General features: G+C 43.9%; 1 protein-coding gene across 2 annotated transcripts in view; it reads right to left on the bottom strand.

Annotated features, from left to right (window-relative positions):
* LOC135543486 (rho GTPase-activating protein 6-like) overlaps positions 1–24,229 on the bottom strand; it is a 90,401-nt gene extending 66,172 nt beyond the window's left edge. Inside the window, exon 1 of one of the 2 annotated variants that reach the window (XM_064970787.1) lies at positions 23,484–24,229. In XM_064970787.1, the coding sequence (XP_064826859.1) occupies positions 23,484–24,002 (519 nt within the window). In that variant the 5' untranslated portion in view covers positions 24,003–24,229. The remainder of the gene's footprint in view (positions 1–23,483) is intronic. The other variant, XM_064970785.1, reaches the window with a different exon arrangement.
* Between the last annotated feature and the right edge of the window lie 682 nt (positions 24,230–24,911).

Genomic DNA, 24,911 nt, shown 5'->3' with positions numbered 1-24,911 from the left:
ATGAGGGAGGAGGGGGAGAAAAGGTGGAGATTGAAAGATCCGTCCCGACTCCTCTGCCCTCCCTGGGAGCTCCGGAATGCGTCTGGAATCCTACCCAGACTCCCCCATGTGCCCCACCCCTCAGCTCCAGCCTCCCTCCATCTCAAACCAGCAGGCTCCTCAAGCACTGCAACAAAACACACCGAGATGAGATCTTCAACTAACCACAGCACAAGAAATGGTTCAGACTGATGTGGATGTTACGTTGTGTGTTGGAGGTGGTATTCTTGAGGTGGAATTCTTGAGAAGGTGGTATTCATGGTTCTTTAACGGACAGACACAGAGGGGTTTATTTGGCCCCTATAATAGCCAAAGGAGGAGGATATGCTTGTTCCTCACAACCTCATGTAGCCCCTGTTCATTACAGCCTACCTACCTATACTGTAAGCTATGTGTATGAGCCTTTAATATTCTCTGAGTGTAATCGGTCCACGTTCTGTTTTATAGAACCTGTAAAGATGCTGTAACCACTCTGGGACTAAATGCAGTATAGAGACATCTCAGAGGCTTTAGTCCAATACCGTTCTTCTGCATTACCCTACGTACTCACCCTCCTACAGACAGGGTCACGAGAAATGTTTACAACACTCCATGGTCGCCATAGCACGCAGGAGGAAGCAGCGAGGAGTGTGTGGGGAAATATCACCGTTGGGATTACGCAAAAGCAAAACGTATATCCGGCAAATTGTACAGTTTTAGGTCCTACCATTGCTTGGCTATTGCAACATTCGATGACCTAACTAACCACATACAAAATGTTACATTATTATCAGATGGAGAATCCAATATTTTTCTTGGACGCAACACAATGAGTATATATATATATTTTTAAAGAATTGCCCAACTGAGTACTGTCCTTGGATTTCACTCCTTAGTCTGCCCTTTTCACACTACCATAGTTCCTGGAACCTTACAGTATGGTTGGGTTTGGCATGATAGTGTGAAAAGGGTACTTCATTTTAGAACCATGTCCTGTAACCCTCCATCTATTGAGTCAGAGTGGATGGTCATCCTAGAAGACAGTGGCCACTCACTGGTCAGTCCGTTTCCCTGAGTCTTAATGCACCACAGGCCCTCGTCTCGGGTGTCCTCTCAGTGAGAGGTTAGCAGCGTGTGTCCTCCTGCTCTGAGAGCTTCCAGCTGTTCTTGGCTTCATAGGGGTGAGCCGACACCAAGTGAGAGAGTGAGAGAGAAAGTGAGAGAGAGAGAGAGAGAGAGAGAGAGAGAGAGAGAGAGAGAGACACTCCAGGGGTGAGGTAGAGAGGTCTGTCTGCTCGGTTGCGTGACGGGCCTGCCTGTTGTTATTACAGATATATGTGTATCCAATGACAACATCAGTAAAAGTAGTGGTAACAATATCAATTGCTAGTGGTAAAAGTAGATGTAGTAGCATGAAAGTGATAGTGGGCTAATATCAGCAGTTTCAACATGGTAGAGGTGGCATGCAGATGAGCATACAGTAGCAGGCTGATGAGTTTATTAAATTATAGAAACTTGGATGGACAGCCCCCTGAGAGAAGAATGTTGGGCTGCTGGTTGGTAGCAGTGTTGGCCAGTAGAGGGCATATTCTAGTCGCTCTGCTGCTGCACTACAATGAAACAGTGTTGGCAACACAGTGACAATGTCAAACCCACAAGCTACTAATCTACGAAGTACAGGTTTAACCCAAATGTGCTGTGTCTGTCGGCAAACAGAAGAACAGGAGGTGAGAAGGGACAGTTTGGTATGAGTGAATGCAGTTGTGTGTGTGTGTGTGCGCGCGCGTGTGTGCGCGTGTGTGCACATGCAGGGTGTGTGCCTGCCTGCCTGCCTGCCTGCCTGCCTGTCTGTCTGTCTGTCTGTCTCTCTGTGGGTACAGCACAGTGTCTAACATGAAACCCATTGTCTCACACTGAACCCAGTAAGACAGTGCTTTGCTCCTCACACAGTGGCAGCAGTAAGTCATTTCAGAGCCTATTAAGTCTCCATTAGAGGGAAGCCCTCCCTGCTGGCTCAGCTAATCTGACACAGGTGTGGCTCCAGACAACCACAACTCCCAAACAGGCCTCAGGCTGAGCAGCTTCTACCCAGAACTCCGTTTCCCACGCTACCCCTGGGCTTTGAGGCTTATTAATCGCCCTCCTCTCAGTTTAGGGAAAATTATGATTCATTCATTGCCTGGCGACTCAAACTGAGTTCTTCGACTGTTCTATGTTCGCTCCATACTTCAGTCTGAGACTGCCATCGTTGAAGTCGTTTGTGGTGATGTCAAAATGAGGGATGTTGTACAAAACATAGTGACCTGCAATTGGGTAATTTCCAACCAATCAGAGTATCAAAGCCAATGACACATTTTCAAAATGCTGCTTCACCCACGTTTTATGGCTCTAGCCCAACCCATTGGTTTCTGGTGCCAATCAGAATGGTTAGAATGGGTTTGCATTCTAGAAATCGTCTGGAAGGTACTCAGACCCATTGCGGAGAATAAACTCATGTTTGGCCTAAACAAGTTTGGGTAGCCAGGAAAATGAATTCAGCCTTCTGCTGCAAATTAGTAGGAGACGTCCCTTTTTACGATCGTATTAAAGCTCAGACTAATGTCTTAATATAATGATCTAGACTCCTAGTTAAAGTGTTGGCTCCTCTTTTTTTTTTAGATTGACCACAAGAACTTCCCTCTTTGTTTCAACAAGCCTCCCGAATGTATTTCCTTCATTCAAATTATCAGGAGACAATTAGGCTATTCTAAACTGAAATTCGCCCATCATTTGGGCTTCTTAATGTAAATGACCCCATGGTGGTCTTGATTCAAATGACTCTGATTTTTGAATAACGAGAACTCAGCCTCCTTTCCCTGTAGTAACACCCTCCTCTCCCTACTCCTTCCCTGCCCCTCCCTCCCTCTCCTCTCTCTACCCCAGAAGCAGTCTGCCTCTCTCCCTAATACTCCTCCATTGCCACGGCAGCTCGAGTTTCCCGAAAGGGCCCGAAAGAAAAATGCTTATTCCTGTGATGTCTCCATTCCAGCAGCAGACTGTTCTCATCTGAGTGGAGCCAGTGGGGTGTGGGTGTGGTGATACAACGTGACAAAGGGATGTGGAAGCAGAGAGAGACAGGAGCAGCAGCATGGACAAAGCCAGTCAGACTAGGCACAGTAAAGTGGCCACTAAGGGGACTCTTTCAGTGTGTTTATTCTGCACACATTCCCACAGTGCACTGGGCTTTGGGTAGAATGATGACATTTTAGACTCTAGAGCAATCTATGGCTCTAGTCTTTTCTAAATCATAACAAGGGCATTTAAAGGTTTATTAAGCACTTGGCCAGGACATGAGCACATCATCAAGTGTATCCAACTGCTAAAACAGACACACACACACAGAACACTGAAGTGCGTCAGTGCTCTTCAGACCCTGCTCTGGTATGACGAGGGTCTTTGCTCCCTTCCAAAACAGTGTGACTGCAAGGGAGGGAGGGAGGGAGGGAGGGAGGGAGGGAGGGAGGGAGGGAGGGAGGGAGGGAGGGAGGGAGGGAGGGAGGGAGGGAGGGAGGGAGGGAGGGAGGGAGGGAGGGAAAAGAGGAATAGACACAGGCGCTATGTTTACCTCTGTAACCAAGATAACAAAAGGACAGCTTCTTTCTGCCGTCTATTTAATTAGCTACTAACATGGATACTGTGGTAATGTCCCAAATGGCAGCCTATTCCCTATACAGTGCATTAAGGGGCCATACGGCTCTTGTCAAAAGTAGTGCACAATATAGGGAATAGGGTGCCATTTGTGGCACACCCTGTGACTTAAGGAGGACATGCCATCAGAATAAAGAGAGGGATGGCCGATAGAGAGATGAAAGGAAGATAAGGAGAGATTTTTGAGAGGAGGTTTGAGAGGAGGAGGAGAAGGGAAAAGGTGGACAAAGGGTGTTAGAATACAATGCAATACAGCAAGGTGACATATCCATACATTATCCTAAGTAAAGCAACTAAATATTTCAAGCACCCATATTAGAATACATACAGGGTTGCAGACCGTACCATAACGAGTGTACCATATCGCTTCTTTTTCTATGTTGACATAAGAATATAGCCCTCCATCGGTGTTAGTAGAACAACATACTGAAGGTTGTCGGTTTGTTACCTCAGCTACCCTGCTCGTCCTGTTTCAACTGACTCCCCCACCCCTCATTTGTGCAATAATAATAGTCACTCTCATACAGTCCTCCCACGTTACCATCTATTCACCCCTGGTGAACTCGACCCTAACCCTGGTGAACTCGACCCTAACCCTGGTGAATGTGACCCTAACCCTGGTAAACTCGGCCCTAACTCTGGTGAACTCGGCCCTAACTCTGGTGAACTCGGCCCTAACTCTGGCCCTAACTCTGGTGAACTCGGCCCTAACTCTGGTGAACTCGGCCCTAACTCTGGTGAACTCGGCCCTAACTCTGGTGAACTCGGCCCTAACTCTGGTGAACTCGGCCCTAACTCTGGTGAACTCGGCCCTAACTCTGGTGAACTCGGCCCTAACTCTGGTGAACTCGGCCCTAACTCTGGTGAACTCGGCCCTAACTCTGGTGAACTCGGCCCTAACTCTGGTGAACTCGGCCCTAACTCTGGTGAACTCGGCCCTAACTCTGGTGAACTCGGCCCTAACTCTGGTGAACTCGGCCCTAACCCTGGTGAACTCGACCCTAACCCTGGTGAATTCAGCCCTAACCCTGATGAACTCGAACCAAACCCTGATGAACTCGACCCTAACCCTGGTGAACTCAACCCTATGCTAGGGCTGGGAATTACCAGGGACCTCACGATATGATATTATCATGATACTTAGGTGCCGATAAGATATGCATTGTGATTCTCACGATTATATATGTATCGCGATTCAAAACTGTTTTATTGCGATTCGATATTCCAAGCATATTGCTCACCATATGTCTGTTTCAAAGGGACAAGATAGTTTTTTATCAGTCATGGAAATAGAAGCGCTGAAAATGAATTGAATCCCTATTTAAAAATAAAATGGAGAACAAGCTATGAGGGAAAAATACTGATGTTTTGGTGCAGCTACAGCCAACTAGTGCAAAAATAATATTGCAATACTGTCAAAAAGATACAATATATCATCAAAAAATAATATCCCGATATGTAACTGTTGCGATCTTTTCCCCCATCACTACCCTACACTGCTCTCACATCTAGAGGCCAGGATACACACCACATTTACACACACACACACATACACACACACATACACACGTCACAGCACCAGGCTTCTGGGAAGGGACCCAGCAGTAGGGTAAGGGATCCATGCCTGGATATGATGTCTAAACATTCTGAGTAACTCGTTAGTACTTTATTTTCTGGCCACCATATTACCATAGTTCACACAACATAATACTCTTGTTGAAGAGTAACAGCATGATCATTTATAGGGATTATGATCCAATGAGTCATTACCACCACCAAGTTAGAACAGGGAGAGATATTCATGGCAGGTTAGCCAGAGGAGGGGAGGGCAGGCAGCTGGGTACCAAGGTAACCACAGGCCACCCGGGAGCTCAGCTCATTCACACTGACTGTGTTTTGCTGGATTGTACCAAATGTCATTGCAGCTGTCGACTCAGCACTCAGTTCAGCAAGCTTTGAGTGAGGCTGTAACAGGGGAGGGGAGAGTCAATAGCACCCCCTGTCTGGTTAACACGGCAACCTCCTATTTCTCAACATTCCATTTTGTTTCTTGCACTCTGGATGCGGTCCAGTCAAACTACTAAATCAGCCACATTGAAATGAATACCACTAGGTGGAGTTGAAGGGTTGCATTGCCAAATGAGAGAAAAGACACTCCTTTTCAGACACATTGTCACAGAGGAGCACTCCAGAAGAGACTGTCTGGAATCGGGTTAATCAATTATTGTCGATGGATAATCTCCTCGAATGCATTTTTGTGTGACAGGGCATACACACACTCTATAACGAGGTGTTCTTTTCCTGTCCTACTCACAAAGCCTCCAGTGTGTACTGGCCTGTGACATTAGGCAGACACACATACACACACGACTCCACAAAGAAACACCTACTGGATACCAACTGCACCCACTACCACGTTCGCATGGACATGTACTGTGTAGTTGGCACACACACACTAAACACGTCGCCCTGTTTCTCAAACGTAGGTCGTCCGGAGAGCAACAAAACAGTCGAAAGCTATTTTCCTCTTGCCTCATGTTTTGTTATGCTTCCTTGCTGTCTGACAGAGTTCAGGGTGAAAGGTCTTCTGGTTAGAGAGTCTGTTTGGCCTACATCTGAGGCGCCATATTTACACTTGAATTAGAAAACCCAAGCAAATACGTGCCTCTTGTTTTTAGAATCCCAAACCCTTTTGCACATTTCTGTTTCACATCGGACGCCATCTTGCTTGGACACCACTACTGTTGGATGTTTGAGTAGCAATCACATAACGATTTGGCTACGATAGCTACAATAGCTACTACAATACTTTGTCATGGTCTCTAATGACCATGACATTAAATTATAAATTATAAACTGGGTAGTTCGAGCCCTGAATGCTGAATGGCTGACAGCCATGGTATAACAGACCATATACCACGGGTATGACAAAACGTGTATTTTTATTGGCTGTATCCAGGCATTCGTGCATAAGAATACAGTACTTAGCCGTGATATATTGGCCATCTACCACACCCCCACCCCCACCCCCACCCCGTGTGTTATTGCTAAATTATTTCTAAGACCAAGTCTGTACAACAGCAGATAAACCTGTCTCCTCAGAACTCTGCCGGCCAAGGGGAGTGAAGGGGGAACACACTGATAAGGTCCTCGCTCTCTCTCAGGAGCGATAGAGTTAGCTACACTTTAGCCTCGCTGAGTAATGTCTTGTTAGTTCACTAGCTCTGCAACATCCCTGTGTTTAAATGTGGAGATTCTTCAGCTGCTGGGCTCTGCCTGTCTGATAGAAACTCTGTGAGCTTTTGTATCTCCCATCATTGCTTTGGCTGGATAGGCCTACAAGAACGACAAGTTAGTCAGGCTCTGTGATCTGTTCAGGTAGGACATATGGGTACAATGATTGCTGGGGTCTAGCTATATGTTGTTATACAGGGGTTGCAGTTAGCTTGTTTTGGAATGTACTGGTAGCAGTGGGGTGCATTTAACTGGATAGAGCTTGTCAGTTAGCAAGACTATTTGATTTAATAAAACTGCCACATGGTTGATGAGTAAGGCGGACTCGGATATTTCTCGACCCACAACTAAGAATTGTTTGTGAGCTTCGTCCATGTGATTAAGTGCGGTGAAGAATGCTACGATACAGAGGAGGAGGAGGACTCAGCCCAGTTGGCTGCACGGAAACCAGAGGTCAGGTCACAGCACTGAACAGACAGAACGGAGAGAGGGAGCGGAGAAGAGAGAGAGAGAGAGAGACTCCAGGATTGAGGTAGAGAGGTCTGTCTGCTCGGTTGCATGACGGGCCTGCCTGTTGTTATTACAGATACATGTGTATCCAATGACAACATCAGTAAAAGTAGTGGTAACAGTATAATTTGCTAGTGGTAAAAGTAGAAGTAGTAGCATGAAAGTGACAGTGAATTAATATCATCAGTTTCAACATGGCAGAGGTAGCATGCAGATGAGCATATAATATCAGGCTGATGAGTTTAGACAGGGTTCCTCACTTGGGCCTCATGCCTCCCCACGCTGACTTACCCCTCTTTTGACCCGAGTCAATCAGAGAGCTGTCTAGGACAGAACATTGGATTCTATGTTCACTTGGATAAGAACGCACTGAACCATATCACAGGCTGCCTGTGGAGTTTGTTTAGCTATGAATTGATGCCCAACTCAAACATCGGAATATGGAATCGGCGACGTGACAATGTTGCTCGGCATAACCGTCACTTATTCAGCAAGCTCATTCTGTGGACTTGATTGAGTGTCAACATGATCCTATATCGATACAGGATTAAACTGAAGCCGCTGTATCCTCCCGTCTACATCAATCAAATGGTAAATCAAATCAAATTTTATTTGTAACATACACATGGTTAGCAGATGTTAATGCGAGTGTAGCGAAATGCTTGTGCTTCTAGTTCCGACAATGCAGTAATAACAAATGATTAATCTAACCTAACAATTCCACAACTACTACCTTATAAACACAAGTGTAAAGGGATAAAGAATATGTACTTAAAGATATATGAATGAGTGATGGTACAGAACGGCATAGGCAAGACGCAGTAGATGATATCGAGTACAGTATCTACATATGAGATGAGTAATGTAGGGTATGTAAACATAAAAGTGGCATAGTTTAAAGTGGCTTGTGATACATGTATTACATAAAGATGTCAAGATGCAGTAGATGATATAGAGTAAAGTATATACATATGAGATGAGTAAGGTAAGGTATGTGTAAGAGTATAGACTTTACGTCCGTCCCCTCGCCCCGACCTGGGCGTGAACCAGGGACACTCTGCACATATCAACAGTCACCCTCGAAGCATCGTTACCCATCGCTCCACAAAAGCCGCGGCCCTTGCAGAGCAAGGGGAACCACTACTTCAAGGTCTCAGAGCAAGTGACGACACCGATTGAAATGCTATTAGCGCACACCACCGCTAACTAGCTAGCCATTTCACATCCGTTACATATGTAAACATTATATTAAGTGGCATTGTTTAAAGTTGCTAGTGATACATTTTTTACATCAATTTCCATCCATTTCCATTATTAAAGTGGTTGGAGTTGAGTCAGTATGTTGGCAGCAGCCACTCAATGTTAGTGGTGGCTGTTTAACAGTCTGATGGCCTTGAGACTGAAAACAGCTTCTGTCTCTCGGTCCCTGCTTTGATGCACCTGTACTGACCTCGCCTTCTGGATGATAGAGGGGTGAACAGGCAGTGGCTCGGGTGGTTGCCCTTGATGATCTTTATGGCCTTCCTGTGACATCGGGTGGTGTCGGTGTCCTGGAGGGCAGGTAGTTTGCCCCCAGTGATGTGTTGTGCAGACCTCACTACCCTCTGGAGAGCCTTACGGTTGTGGGCGGAGCAGTTGCCGTACCAGGCGGTGATACAGCCCGACAGGATGCTCTCGATTGTGCATCTGTAGAAGTTTGTGTGTGCTTTTGGTGACAAGCCAAATTTCTTCAGCCTCCTGAGGTTGAAGAGGCGCTGCTGCGTCTTCACAACACTGTCTGTGTGGGTGGACCAATTCAGTTTGTCCGTGATGTGTACGCCAAGGAACTTAAAACTTACTACCCTCTCCACTACTGTCCCGCCGATGGGGATGTTTCCTGAAGTCCACAATCATCTCCTTTGTTTTGTTGACGTTGAGTGTGAGGTTATTTTCCTGACACCACACTCCGAGGGTCCTCACCTCCTGCCTAGAGGCCGTCTCGGCGTTGTTGGTAATCAAGCCTACCACTGTAGTGTCGTCCGCAAACTTGATGATTGAGTTGGAGGCGTACATGGCCTCGCAGTCGTGGGTGAACAGGGAGTACAGGAGAGGGCTCAGAACGCACCCTTGTGGGGCCCCCGTGTTGAGGATCAGCGGGTGGAGATGTTGTTACCTACCCCAGGTGGTGGGCGGCCCGTCGGGAAGTCCAGTATCAAGTTGCACAGGGCGGGGTCGAGACCCAGGGTCTCGAGCTTGATGACGAGTTTGGAGGGTACTATGGTGTTAAATGCTGAGCTGTAGTCGATGAATACATAGGTATTCCTATTGTCCAGATTGGTTAGGGCAGTATGCGGTGAGCAGTGTGGTTGCGATTGCATCATCTGTGGACCTATTGGGGTGGTAAACAAATTGGAGTGGGTCTAGGGTGTCAGGTAGGGTGGAGGCAATATGGTCCTTGACGAGTCTCTCAGAGCACTTCATGATGACGGAAGTGAGTGCTATGGGGTGGTAGTCGTTTAGCTCAGTTACCTTAGCATTCTTGGGAACAGGAACAATGGTGGCCCTCTTGAAGCATGTGGGAACAGCAGACTGAGATAGGGATTGATTGAATAGGTCCGTAAACACACCAGCCAGCTGGTCTGTGCATGCTCTGAGGACGCGGCTGGGGATGCCATCTGGGCCTGCAGCCTTGCGAGGGTTAACACGTTTAAATGTTTTACTCACATGGTTGTAGTGAAGGAGAGTCTGCAGGTGTTGGTCGCGGGCCGTGTCAGTGGCACTGTATTGTCCTCAAATTAGTCTGCCTGGGAGCAAGACATCCTGGTCCGCGAAGGGGCTGGTTTTCCTTTTGTAATCCGTGATTGACTGTAGACCCTGCCACATACCTCTTGCGTCTGAGCCGTTGAATTGCAACTCCACTTTGTCTCTATACTGACGCTTAGCTTGTTTGATTGCCTTGCGGAAGGAATAGCTACACTGTTTGTATTCGGTCATGTTTCCGGTCACCTTGCCCTGGTTAAAAGCAGTGGTTTGGCTTTCAGCTTCACACGAATGCTGCCATCAATCCACGGTTTCTGGTTTGGGAATGTTTTAATCATTGCCATGGGTATAACATCGCAGATGCACTTTCTAATGAACTCGCTCACAGAATTAGCGTATTTGTCAATGTTGTTGTTGGACGCATTGCGGAACATATCCCAATCCACGTGTTCGAAGCAGTCTTGAAGCGTGGAATCAGATTCAAAACGATCCATATTATTATTTCTAACAGTGAAACAAGGCTCCTATAAACATAACTGAATGAAGGGGACCTAGTAGTTCTATAGCATTCTATAGCATCCATATGCCATTCAGACTACTGTGTGTTTCTGACACCACTGCCTTGGTTATTCTAGGTAACAACAGGCCTGGGAAAGCAGGGTGAAAAAATAAAGCAGAAATAGCTGGAATTTAGCTGAGTGTGAAGCCAGAGGATTGGGAATTGTGGGCAGTCACCCTTTTTCGACAGGATCCCATGCATCAATGGACTGGAATTCCAAACAACTCTTCTCTAAGGCTGAAGCTAGTTAGAAGCCATGGACGAGAGAGGATGAAGCTCGAATGGCTGCCGTGGACGAGTGAGGCGGAAGCTAGGAAGCAACCAAGGACGAGTGTTGCTGGAAACCAGCCATGGGTCCAGGAAGCAGTAATGGACGAGCTTCATTCCCTCATCTACTATGAAAGTGTACAGAAAAAACTGAATGATTCGGACACGTAAAACATGACCTACTGCACCCAAGAACACTTTTCTTTCTTCTTTTTAGGAATGACTGTATTAGGATAAGCACAAAATATGGAATTCTTGGATGTGGGAGTGGTAATCCTGTCTTAAAAGTGATTTCTTTCTTCTCCCTCATAGTGATACTGAGTCTCAGTAGGAACGGCATGCGAAAGGAAACTAGATGCCAAACTTCATGTTCTCGAAAAACAAGCACAAATCATTTCTGCTTATGCCGATCTTATCTCATTTGAGTAGAACTGTACCAATGTTGAGAGTTCTAACACAGACAAATCCTATATGGAAATTAAAGCACAAGGTAAATGAAGACTTATAGTTGTAATAATTTGTTAATGACACTTGTTTTCGGGCTTCTCTCTCCAAAAGAGATATAATTCACATTGCAAATAAATTCACATATAAAAAGTCATTTGAAACAATATGTGAATCCCAACCACCAGTAGACTATAGTGAAATGGAAACTTACTATAGCTGGACACACCACTTGAGTGTCAAATAGAATATTTCTTATTAAACTCTCCTGACCAACAGAAGTAGACCTTGCCTCTAAAACACTTCCTTCCTTCGGGCTCATTCTCTAGTAGAGACAGGACATGAAAACGGCTCGACTTCCTTGGCCTGATAGTCTACAGGTCCTGCTGACAGAAGGGCCAGCCCGTACAGCCCTCTTTTGCAGATGAACAGAGGCACAGAGAAACAGCAGCATCTCTAAACTTGTCTTCAGGTGACATGTAAGATGGTAATAACAGTAGAGCAAAATACCTGAGTCTAACTCTCCAAGCTTTGTGATCTTGAGCAAGTAAGTGTGTAGGTAGTCTATAAGGTGTTCTATTGAACAGCCACAAACATTGCAAACAGTAATATTGGCTTGATGGGAACGGAGGGCCTCTTCCACAGCCACTATTCTATTTCACACGGGTTGAAAGCCCAGCGGCCTCATTTATAAAACTGTGAGGAGGATTCACGTCAAAAAGGTGGCGTATTTATAACACAGTGCCCACACACGTTCCACACCGGTTTCACTTTATAAATCACAATCAATTCGAAATTTGGCGCACGTGAACAAACGTCTTGTCCCACCCTTTAATTAACACCCATAGTTGCCTATAGATAGTCAGTGAAAGGTCCCTAATTAATATTCATCCATATTGACTGCATGACAACAATGACCGCACATCCTCACAGAAAGGCTAAAAAAATATATATATTGTAGGGGAGGTTTAAGCAATTAAAAAATATAGTGTTTGGTGGACAGAGTGTGAGCATTACAAATGCCAAAAAGGCGTTAGAGTGGCAGCATGTGGCGGAATGCTGCTGGCTCAGAAGGTCGGACCCCCTCAGAAATAACAAAAGCAGTGGTCCGACAAAAGTGGAGGCCAAGAGGCGCGTGGCCTTACACAGACAAAGTGTTTGTGCCACCGGGGAGGAAAAGGGGATACCGGAGCTCAACCCCTTGACTTGCCGGTATTATAGGGGAATCCCTCCTGAGTGGAGTAGTGACGGAGGTGGAGGGGGACACCGACATACAAGACGCACCGGATGACCCAGGTATGTAATTAGTATTCCCTCGTTTGAGAAGAGTAAACCAAATTCATTCAAGTTGTGTATAAACATTTATTTACACAAACAATTGTGACATGTTCTATTGTTTTTAGTCGCTGCGTGTTCCTGCGGTGTCGGTGGTGCTGCAGCTGAGCAGGAGCTGAGTGCACCCTGCCCCGGCGTCTCCACTGCCCCTCGTGCGTCACAACCCTCCGGCGGCCGTCCGGATGCAGTCCTGCAAACGCAAAGAGACACCAACGACGCTATTAACCGAGGTTGCCAAGGATTTGAAGTGGGACAGGCACGGCTTGGTTTCTGCGGGTGCTTCTCTGTCATGCTGGGCCCACTACAACACAGAACTCCAAGAGAACAGCTCTTGGTAATCGGAACCGGCTCATAAGCCACGCCTCATTATTGGCCAGTAAATCTGGCAGGTCTCTGAAAATTGGCTCTCTCCGAATTCTTCCATTCGCCACATCTTCCAACAGCAGCCACTGTGCGTCATTACGCATTGTAATTGCATGCCTTTTTTTATACCCACCCATTTGATTGTCAAAGCTACCCAATTACCCTGGTTGTAACTGACAATGACTGGGCCAAAATCACATTGACAGTTCTGCGCAACAAACATGTATAAAATATGTGAAAATGTGTACTCTTATCTGCCCGACAAAGGCATCGAAAACGGCATCAGTTTAAACGTAAGTTGCCCTACTGTTCACCTTATTTTTTATTAGAATAAATGTCATAACATGCTAATATTGTTTAATAGTTACAGATCCAATGAAATATGATTCCCGATTAAACTGTATAACATATTTGAGGGGCTATTTTTTCGCCGTTTGTATTTATTATCCTATATCATGTTTTTTTGTGGGGGTTGCGTGCACTCCAGGGAACTCTTCATATATAATACATGAGATGTAATATTTCGATTTACTTTACACAATGGCATCAATTTCAAAGCGTTTCTCGAGTTTCATCCTTCTGCCACCGGAGTTTCAGTTTCTAGTTTCTCCAGTTTATGTGCACACGTATGGGTCAAAGTGTCCGTGGAGGACCGCACATTCTCTCATCAAGTTTGTTTTTTTATAAGTCCCAAAGTTTGCTTAGAAAGTGGCATACGCCTTCTTTTGTGCCTACGCAACGTTTATAAATGAGGCCCCAGGTCTATCACTTGTGAATTTCTCCATGTGAAAATGTATCCTTTGTATATCAGATTGCCACAGTTTATATTCAACAAAATTAATGAATACATTGGATTCATAAACCCAATACCCAGTACAAACAGTCATATCGGAGGATTGTGAGGGTTTGAAATGGCTTAAATCATATACATGCTTTTCCCATGACTGACCATATTAATGTGTGTGTCCTTTTAGGAGAGACTTAATTGGCAACAGACACTGAGATTTGGCAACGAAATGAATGTTTACTTTGCATGTGATTCTATTTCAATATATGCCCCTTTTTCTCAAAGGAGAGAACACTTTCCATATAGATAAATAATAAACCAAAACCATGCCCTAAAATTCCATTTGTTTGGTGAAATGACTGCTAATTAACAGTATACATTTCCCACTACAGTTGTGAAACGTGGCAACCAAAACGTTTTAAAGCACTGAAAATTGTACAAAAATCCAGCATTCAAAATGACAAACTAACAAAATGATCACCCTCAGCCTGATCATATTTGTCATGGCATCCAACTCCCGTGTCCTTTGTGGCATCCAAGTCCTGTGTTTGAACAAACCCACAATTTGGAATGTTTTCCTCTCCTGACAGGGAGATCAGAAGATGGCCATTTTCATTTCTCCAAGCTGTAAAACATCATCCTAGTATGAGATGTGTGATGTGATTTTCTACTCCATAAACATTCCACTGTTTCTCTCACAAAGACAGCAGGAGCACTTCACTCTGTGTATCTCCTGAGGGAGCCATCTTGAGATAATGCAGAGGCCAAAAGTCAATAGCCTAGTGGTGATGGTGGGCTAGCAGTAGTTGCATAGCCTGGCCCCAGATCTCTTTGTGCTGTCTTGTCATAGGAGAAGAGTCCGAAGAGCACAGAGATCTGGGACCAGGCTAGAAGTTGTAGGAATGGTGTGTCAATGTGCCTCCTGATAAACTAACAAACAGTCCCCTTCATACACAAATCCAATAACACGCTATTTTTGCTTCTAGGATTTTCTTTTGTCTTACGTCCACTTTCTCAGTCAGATAGCATCTGTAATTGACTGATAAATCATAGTGATATGAAACGCAAGCAACAACTCTAAAAACAACAACAATCTGACCTAGATAGCATGGTGTTGTTCGATAATAACAACTATCGCAACAAATTACATTCTGCGTGAAATTAGATTAGAACTCTAGCGGCAGCAGACCCGCAGACACAAATCCACCGTTATTTCCCCAAGGAGAATTATGTGATCGGGGAAAAAAATGCGAACCAGCTATTTCTGCTGGTGTGCCATGCAGACGCACTGTCTTCTTTCTCCGGGCAGCTTCATCATTTGATTGAAGTCCGGCCAGGGAAGAAGAATTGTCAGATGACATTCACTGAGACTTCTTCTCTGAGCTAAAAACAGAGCTGCGATTCAGCACTGTGTGAAAAAGCGAAGTGGGCAAAGGGGATGGCAGGTTGAACCAATCCAGACGCTACTACACACACTCTGAGAAACATTCCTCTGTCAAGGTCGTCACCCTCCCGACGCATCTTTAAAAACTGTGTGTGCGTGTGTGTGTGTGTGCATGCGTGCCTGTGTGTGCGTGCGTGTGCGCACGTGCAGAGTGTAAGGTGGGGTAACTTTTAGGCAAGATGGCATTGAAATCAAAATCCTTTCCTAAAATATCCCAGTGTGATCCCTCACAAGGTGTTATCAATCAACTGGATTCGCCTAAACAGCACTATAGCCTGAAGACAGACCTCGCGATGACGATACTGAGGAGACACACTCAGCACACGTCCAGTACAGTATATCTACCTAACCTTCTTTGAACACATGCATCCAGTAAGGCCTGCAGTCGTTGAACAGGTACGGGAAGTTAGGCCTGCAGTCTGCAGTCCTTGAACAGGTACGGGCAGTTATCAATGGTCTTTGAACACATGGTCTCGATTGTTTTGACTGGAGATCTTCTCTCGGTAACTTGACTGAAGAATGTACCACTGGGTGTCTGTCTCTGTCTATGCCAGCTAGACTAGAACACGTGCATTATACAGTGGAAACTGTCCATAGCAGCACTGAGCATCAACCAACCTGTAGCTCAGAGGAGTTTTCCTTATTCAATCTTACACTAACAGTGATTGCACAAACTTAACCGCACCCCTACCCCTAACCTTAAACAATTGGGATTACATGTCTAAACTTAACCTGTCACATTTCTCGCTTAAATAAACCATTCACATTTGTTTCTGCCCTCGAGGCAGAGCTGTCATCAGAACAATATTGAATACGGACAACTGCATCCTGTATATCAGAAAACTCTGTTATCCTACTGTGCCCTTATAGCAGTGGGAAGAAACCATTTAGGAACTGCAGCTAAATGGACCAATAGGTTGCCAGTATAAATCACAAGTAAGGAGGGAAGGGGTAACGACGTGGTGCCAGTTTGTGAATACCTCTTTGAGATAACGTCTAGTAACTAAATTAATACATAAATGAGTATAATGTGGACATATCAGGACATATCAGTGAAATCCAACCAGAACTATGTGAAGAGTTTCATACCAAAATGCTACATGGCAATTTTTCTGAGATGTTGGTAAATAAGGTTTTACAGGCACTGGGTTTCTCTGCCTCAAAACCTATTGCAGGGGCTGAGTCACTGGCTTATTGGTGCCCTTCCATGCCGTCCCTAGGAGGGGTGCACCACTTGAGTGGGTTGAGTCACTGACGTGATCTTCCTGTCCGGGTTGGCGGAGATCTCAGTGTGCTATACTCGGCATTGTCTCAGGATGGTAAGTTGGTGGTTGAAGATATCCTCTAGTAGTGTGGGGGCTGTGCTTTGGCAAATTGGGTGGGGTTATATCCTGCCTGTTTGGCCCTGTACTGGGGTATCGTCGGACGGGGTCACAGTGTCTCCCGACCCCTCCTGTGTCAGCCTCCAGTATTTATGCTGCAATAGTTTATGTGTCGGGGGCTAGGGTCAGTCTGTTACATTGAGTGGCTGCTGACAACATACAGACTCAAATCTCTAGCTACTGTAACAATTAAAAAATGGAAATGTATCACTAGTCACTTTAAACAATGCCACTTTATATAATGTTTACATACCCTACATTACTCATCTCATATGTATATACTGTACTCTATACCATCTACTGCATCTTGCCTATGCCTTTCAGCCATCGCTCATCCATATGTACATATTCTTATTCATTCTTTTACACTTGTGTGTATAAGGTAGTTGTTGTGAAATTGTTAGATTACTGGTTAGATATTGCTGCATAGTCGGAACTAGAAGCACAAGCATTTCGCTACACTTGCATTAACATCTGCTAAACATGTGTATGTGACCAATACAATTTGATTTGATTTGAGAATTTCTCCTGTCTTATCTGGTGTCCTGTGTGAATTTAAGTATTCTCTCTCTCTCTCTCTCTCTATGAGGACCTGAGCCCTAGGACCATGTCTCAAGACTACCTGACCTGATGACTCCTTGCTGTCCCCAGTCCACCTGGTCGTGCTGCTGCTGCAGTTTCAACTGTTCCGCCTGCGGCTATGGAACCCTGACCTGTTCACCGGATGTGCTACCTTGTCCCAGACCTGCTGTTTTCAACTCTCTAGAGGCAGCAGAAGCGGTATAGATACTCTGAATGATCGGCAATGAAAAGCCAACTGACATTTACTCCTGGGGTGCTGACCTGTTGCACCCTCTACAACCACTGTGATTATTATTATTATTTGACCCTGCTGGTCATCTATGACCATTTGAACATCTTGGCCATGTTCTGTTGTAATCTCCACCTGGCACAGCCACAAGAGGACTGGCCACCCCTCATAGCCTGGTTCCTCTATAGGTTTCTTCCTAGGTTCTGGCCTTTCTAGGGAGTTTTTTCTAGCCACCGTGCCTCTACACCTGCATTGCTTGCTGTTCTGGGTTTTAGGCTGGGTTTCTGTACAGCACTTTGTGACATCAGCTGATGTAAGAAAGGTTTTATAAATACATTTGATTGAATTTGATTGATATTGTTTTAAGAAATTATAAAAGAGATTGGTGTGGTTTTTTTCATGGCATGGGGTTGTTCATTGACAGACATATACAGTATTTGGTTTCATTTCAGAGGGAGAAATAATCATATTTTTTTCAAAATGCTACATTTCCTCATCACTCTCAGATAAATAAGTAGTGTTGCTATGTTTTACACAGTCAAATGTAACACATAAAACAAAATAAATTGACATCCATGTTTAAAATATACATTTTTGTTGTATATGTCTCATTAAATACAGTAATATGAGATGTTCTATTTAAAACATTTAAACTTGACATTTTGGTAATTTAGCAGATGCTCTTATCCAGATGTAAAGTGCATTCATTTTAAAATAGCGAGGTTAGACGACTGCATATCACAGTCAAATATACAGGATACCAACATTCCATTCCAGCTAAACAATGGATATATAGCGTTTTGCCAAAAATAAAACAATTTCCTATACACATCTAAAATCTATGAATTGAACATTTGAGAACAGTAATATATTACACACACAGGTGAAGGCACCCATTAGCAATATTTTCTGATGAAAAACACAAATGTGAAAAATAGGTGGATAAAGCATATTGGAAATAAACTATTCTTATGCTATATTCTACAGAATGTGCATTAAATTAAGTAATATAGGTCTGGATGAGTCTCAGGGCTACTTAGCGACAGCGGAACATAAAGAGTAAACATGCAGTATGTCCAGTAATGGACTTTTCTTGTTATAGCCTGACTGAAGCCCCAAGCGGGCGTCTTTAGTCGATGGACTCAGTAAGATAAACTAAGACACCCTTGCTACTGCTTTTCTCCTTCTCTTCCCTCTTTTTCTTCTTTCCACTCGGTCACTCTTAAACCATTAATAAAAGTAATGTCCAAAAATAGTTACTGAATGTAAACCTAGTTCCTCACAAACGTCAACACACTGGTTTCACTTCCTATTCGTGGATCACATCGGAAGATAAGAATTACTTTACTCTGAATCTCTTAGCTGAGGGGTTGGTCGAAATGTTTCATTCGGTGTCTTGTGATATCATTAGGCCTCTCTGACACAGAATCTATGCAGAATCAACACCCACTAATCAACACCCACGAAGAGAATCCAAAGATAGACTGTCAAATGGCAATTTATGACAAGATAAGCAAGCTACAAAACTAAATATGATATGACAACAACATGTTGGAAAAAAACAGAAAACACGACAACATGAATCCACCAGTTGTGCTTGCCAGTGTCTGTAGGAATAGACTAGTGGGATACCACTACCGTATCTGAATAATGTGGAGATGAAGAAGCAACCCTGCTTTATCTCAATGATACATAATGTATGCAGTGGTAGGATATCCAGAAACAGAGTTACGACCTTGTTAGTGTATAATATGATAGGACTTGGGAGTGATCCAAAAACCATAAATCCCAAACCACCTTTGCCACTTGCAGTTTGCAATTAATGTTCCCAATAATCTCAATAGGTGCCCTTGTGGTTTTAGGCTGGGATTTGGTATAAGCACTTTGTGACATCTGCTGATGTAAAAAGGGTTTTATTTTCATTTGATTGATTTATTGATTGATTGGTTGAATTTGGGATGAGAAATTACACACCCAAGGAGGCAACACCCAATTACACCCAGGTAGACGATTGATTGTAGACTTCAAAGGAGTCTTCTAGAGATACTAGATAGCAAATCAAACAAACCTTTCCACACACTAACTGAATCAGAGACCCACAATACTTTATATGTTACATCATATGCTGTTGATGTCAACTAGTTTAGAACGTCTGGTAATGATGAACTACCTGTCCTTTCCGTTGCCATATACCTGACAAACCCAGTAAACCTGAAATGCTGGTTTTGGGAGTGAGTATTTTAAACAACTTGGCACCGTCATAAGATGCCACCTTTCCGACAAATTTCTGCCCTGCTAGAGCTGCCCCGGTCAATTGTAAGTTGCTGTTAATGTGAAGTGGAAATGTCTCGGAGAAACTACGGCTCAGCCACAAAGTGGTATGTTACACAAGCAGAACGGGACCACAAAGTGCTGATCGCCACCATTGGACTCAGGAGCAGCGGAAACGCATTCTCTGGAGTGGTGAATCACGCGTCACCATCTGGAAGTCCGACGGACAAACCTGGCGGATGCCAGGAGAAAGATACCTGCCCGATTGCATTGTGCCAACTGTAAAGTTTGTTGGAGGAAGAATAATGGTCTGGGGCTGTTTTTCGTGGTTTGGGTTTGGTCCCTTAGTTCCAGTGAAGGGAAATATTAACGCTACAGTATACAATGAAAGGACCTTCCAGTTTGGGGAAGGACCTTTCCTTTTCCAGCATGGAAATTCCCCCATGCACAAAGCAAAATCCATACAGAAATGATTTGTCTAGATCGGTGTGGAAGAACTTGAATGGCCTGCAAAGAGCCCTGACCTCAACCCCATCAAACACCTTTGGGATTAATTGGAACGCCAAATGCGAGCCAGGCCTAATCGCCCAAAATCAGTTCCCGACCTCACTAATGCTCTTATGGCTGAATGGAAGCAGGTACCCGCAGCAATGTTCCAACATCTAGTGGAAAGCCGTTCCCAGAAGAGTGAAGGCTGTTATAGCAGCAAAGCGGTGACCAACTCCATATTAACGCCCATGATTTGGAATAAGGTGTTCGACGGGCAGGTGTCCACTTACTTGTGTCGTTTAGCTCGAAGGGATAATACCAGTCACAGGTAAGATACTACCTCTACTCCTGCATCCTAGAGCATCGAAGTCACCATAGTTTAACTGTCAGCGCAAGAAGGAATCATTTCTGTGGCCTCTGTTTAATGGATTTAAATATATATTTCATACAATTACATTAGATTCAATCACATTCAGGCTTGTTGGAAATTCCCACCATTCACATTGAATGAGTTTCCTGAATCATAGGTCTATGTCACATTCATTGCCCTGTTTGGGGAACAACAACATAATGGGGAGGGGTCCACAAATCGTGAGATAGCTAATTTTTTTCATGTGTCTGTCTTTGACCCCGTGACAGTTCAGTTCATACTCTTGAGAACCAACTCAGTGCCATTAAAACTCGTCGTCACGTGCTGCCAAAGCATCGCTACATGAGCTTCATTCCAGGGTTATTAACTCTAAGTGGGATCCTTGGGACGTCCCAAAAGTAACCCTAACCTTAACCCCTACATTTACCCTAGAGCTCTCCAACCCTGTTCCTGGAGAGCTATTGTCCTGTAGGTTTTCGCTCCAAAACCAGTTGTAACTGATTCAGCTTATCAACCAGCTAATTATTAGAATCAGGTGCGATATATTAGGGTTGGAGTGAAAACCTACAGGATGGTAGCTCTCCAGGAAGAGGGTTGGAGAGCCCTGATTTACTCTAACCTTAACCGTAACCGCAGGAGTTTGGTGGAACCTTAATTGGGGAGGGTGGGCTCATTGTAATGGCTGGAGCGGAAACGGTGGAATGGTATCAAATACATCAAACACATGGTTTCCATGTATTTGATGCCATTCCATTAACCCCTTTCCAGCCATTATAATGAGCCGTCCTCCCTAAATCGTTCTCCCTTACCTAACCCTAACTTTAGGCCTTACCTTAACCATTATAAATTTAAACTTCAGGTATGAGCGTCCCAAGGATCCCGGATAGCAAGGGAGTCCACAAGAGATGGGGGAAAAACATCATTATACCTTTCAACTAGACTGGAGCATGTGGACAGCATGTGGACAGCTGCCAAATATGCGGCCAATGAAGCCGCTGCTAAAAATAAGTCCCAAGTATGTTTTTGTAAGGATTTCATTATGGGTCTAACTGCTACACACACTCTGCAGACCCTGCTACATGCACGCTTCATTTGTAAGGCCTAATATTGCAGGTACTCTCGCCTTTATTAACTGTAAAAAAAATATTAAACGAACAATCTCTAATTATTAAAAGACATAAAAACTCCGGACCGTTATACAGTGCATTCAGAAAGTCTTCCAACCCCTTAAATTGTTACACATTTTGTTGTGGTACAGCCTCAATTCAAAACGGATTCAATCTTCTTCTTTTTCTACCCAACTACACACAATAACACCATGATGACAAAGTGAAAACATGTCTTTAGACATTTTCGCACATTCATTGAAAATGAAATACAGAAATATCTAATTTACATAATTATTCACAACCCTGAGTCAATGCATGTTAGAATCACCTTTGGTAGCGATTACAGCTGTGATTTTTTTCTGGGTAAGTCTAAGAGCTTTGCCCACCTGGGTTGTATACTATTTGCACATTTATAATTTGTTTTAATTCTTCAAATTGATTGTTGACCATTGCTAGACAGCCATTTATAAGTCTTGCGGAGATTTTTTAAAGTCGATTTATGTCATAACTGTAACTAGGCCACTTAGGAACATTCAAAGTCGTCCTGGTAAGCAACTCAAGGACGAGGGAGTTTTTTAGGATAAAAATAAACGGAATAGACACTGGGAGATACATTTTCCGTTCATCAGGACAATAAGGCCAAACATACACTGATTGTTGACCATTGCTAGACAGCCATTTAGGAATACGAGGGGAGTTTTAGGATAAAAATAAACGGAATAGACATTAAGGCCAAACATACAAACATATGTTTTGCCTAAGTCTTGCGGAGATTTTTAAAGTCGATTTATGTCATAACTGTAACTAGGCCACTTAGGAACATTCAAAGTCGTCCTGGTAAGCAACTCAAGGACGAGGGAGTTTTTAGGATAAAAATAAACGGAATAGACAAATACATTTTGTTCATCAGGACAATAAGGCCAAACATACAAACATATGTTTGGTGTCTATTCCGTTTATTTTTATCCTAAAAAACTCCCTCGTCCTTGCCGAAATTTGTGTTACTCTTTGCCCCAAACATACACATTGCATTGCAGTTTTATTTTAGCGCCTTATTGCAATCAGGATACATGTTTTGGAATATTTTTATTCTGTATTTGTATTTTGTATTTATTAGGGATCCCCATTAGCTGCTGCTCTTCATGGGGTCCAAACACACCAATGCACGCACCCACATTACATATCAAACAAAATATGAACTAACAGTGAACTATGTTTGTACTGAATGAGCTAAAGATAAAACAGTACATCATATAACATCCCTACACCACCACATATCCAGAACACAAAACGTTTAATAATACCACTATACAACAACATCACAATGTGTGCGTATGTATGTGTGTGTACCTTGCCATAACAAAGGTATTGAATACTTATTGACTCAAGACATTTCAGCTTTTCATTTTTCATTCATTTGTAAACATTTCTAAAAGCCTAATTCGCGATATTTTGTGTAGGTCAGTGACACCAAATCTAAATTTAATATATATAAAATACAGTCTGTAACAACTAAATGCGGGAAAAAGTCAAGGGGTGTAAATACTTTCTGAAGGCACTGTACATCTTCAAAAACAAAAGTAGGTTGTCATTATATCATTCCTCTTAAATACCATGAAGACTTATTTTTTTATTGCGTGGAGTGCACGCGTCGTCATATTTACCTCCGACTTCCAAACGATATAGGCGTGAGAACTGGACTGTTGTTGCTTCTTCTGAAGCCATCTCCGCGGTGAGAATAATGTGTTCGTGCTCCCAGTTGGAGTGACGCTGGGGCTCCTCACCAGAAACGGTAAATCCCACGCCGTATTCCGCTTTGTGCCCCTCACAGTCACGTCATAGTCAAAGGGAAAGTTTGATGTCGGGGAGATGTCCAAGGGTGTGGAGGGACCAGATAAAGACGAAAGGGGTTGTTTCACCCTGAGATTTCTGGAACGGGGATCTGATTTCAACGCAACCTGGTGCTCAGGGGAGCTTGGCGAGGATGAAAACGCACCTGCATCCTCAACGCGCAAACCCGGTAAACCCAAGCGGTCCCCACGGGTTCCATCTGTCTCTGTGCCACATTTCCTTATAATATCAGGGTCCAGGCTCCGAGTTTGTCGCAACTCCCTTTTGGAGATGGCTTTGGAGGCTGGAGTGGAGCAGGAGAAGACGTTCAATATTCCTTGTCCAGATGACATCTCTATCTCCCCTCTGCACAAACGCAGCAGCGTTAAAAAAAAAATTCTCAGAAGTTTAGTTTGAGCGCAATAAAGAACGACATAAGTCCCATCAATATACTCTGACAGTGAACCCTTGGTCCACGTATTTTTATGATGTCATCGCCAGAATGCCTTTGCTTCAGATAAAGCGAGAGACAGACAGCGCGCAAATGTATCCAATTCTCTGTGCGGTGTTATTATGCATGCAGCTCAGCTCATGTTTCGCAACTGATGACCCTCGCCGCCGCTCCTCTAATCCGTCCAATGCGCTCCTGTGGCCGTTAAGACTGCGCTCTCATGTTGCTCCAATGAGCAAAACCAGTGCATACAAGTGTCTTCCCCGGGTCTTTACCTGCATCTTTCAAGTTTGTACCATACATTAATTGTATAGCCTACATATGTTTGGGCCTATGTGATGAATAGCTGCATAGCCTAACTTTCACTTTGTTGAAATAAAGCACAACTAAAGCTGGCCGATTGAGGACAAGGCATAAAGATTAATCATCGACCTAAAACCATAATCCATAAATTAGGATTAATCCTATAGTCTAGCCTATTTTACTATTATTCACATTTTGTTGCATTACATTGGGGCATACTTGTGTCTTACTCGCTCAAAATAAATATCATGGTCTGATTATCTTTCTCTCTGCATTTTCGCACCACAAGTTTCTCAGAAGTCGTGAGAAAGACTGTCAGGCACCACAATGTTGCTATATATGGGTTAGCTGCTGTGCAGCACGTTTGGCCAGAAGGAGCTCAGATTTGGCGCTTCCTTCCAACCCAACTCTATTAGTGTTTCCATTGTAAATGGACATTTCGATGGTGTCTTTTGAGAATCTCAGGGTCATAGGGTCATGGCTTCCTCTTTCTATAATTCTCTCCGCT

This window comes from Oncorhynchus masou, chromosome 7, assembly GCF_036934945.1.
Source record: "Oncorhynchus masou masou isolate Uvic2021 chromosome 7, UVic_Omas_1.1, whole genome shotgun sequence".
In the NCBI taxonomy this organism is placed as follows: domain Eukaryota; kingdom Metazoa; phylum Chordata; class Actinopteri; order Salmoniformes; family Salmonidae; genus Oncorhynchus; species Oncorhynchus masou.
The sequence above is the reverse complement of the archived record's forward strand: the minus strand, read 5'-3'. Positions and strand labels throughout refer to the sequence as shown.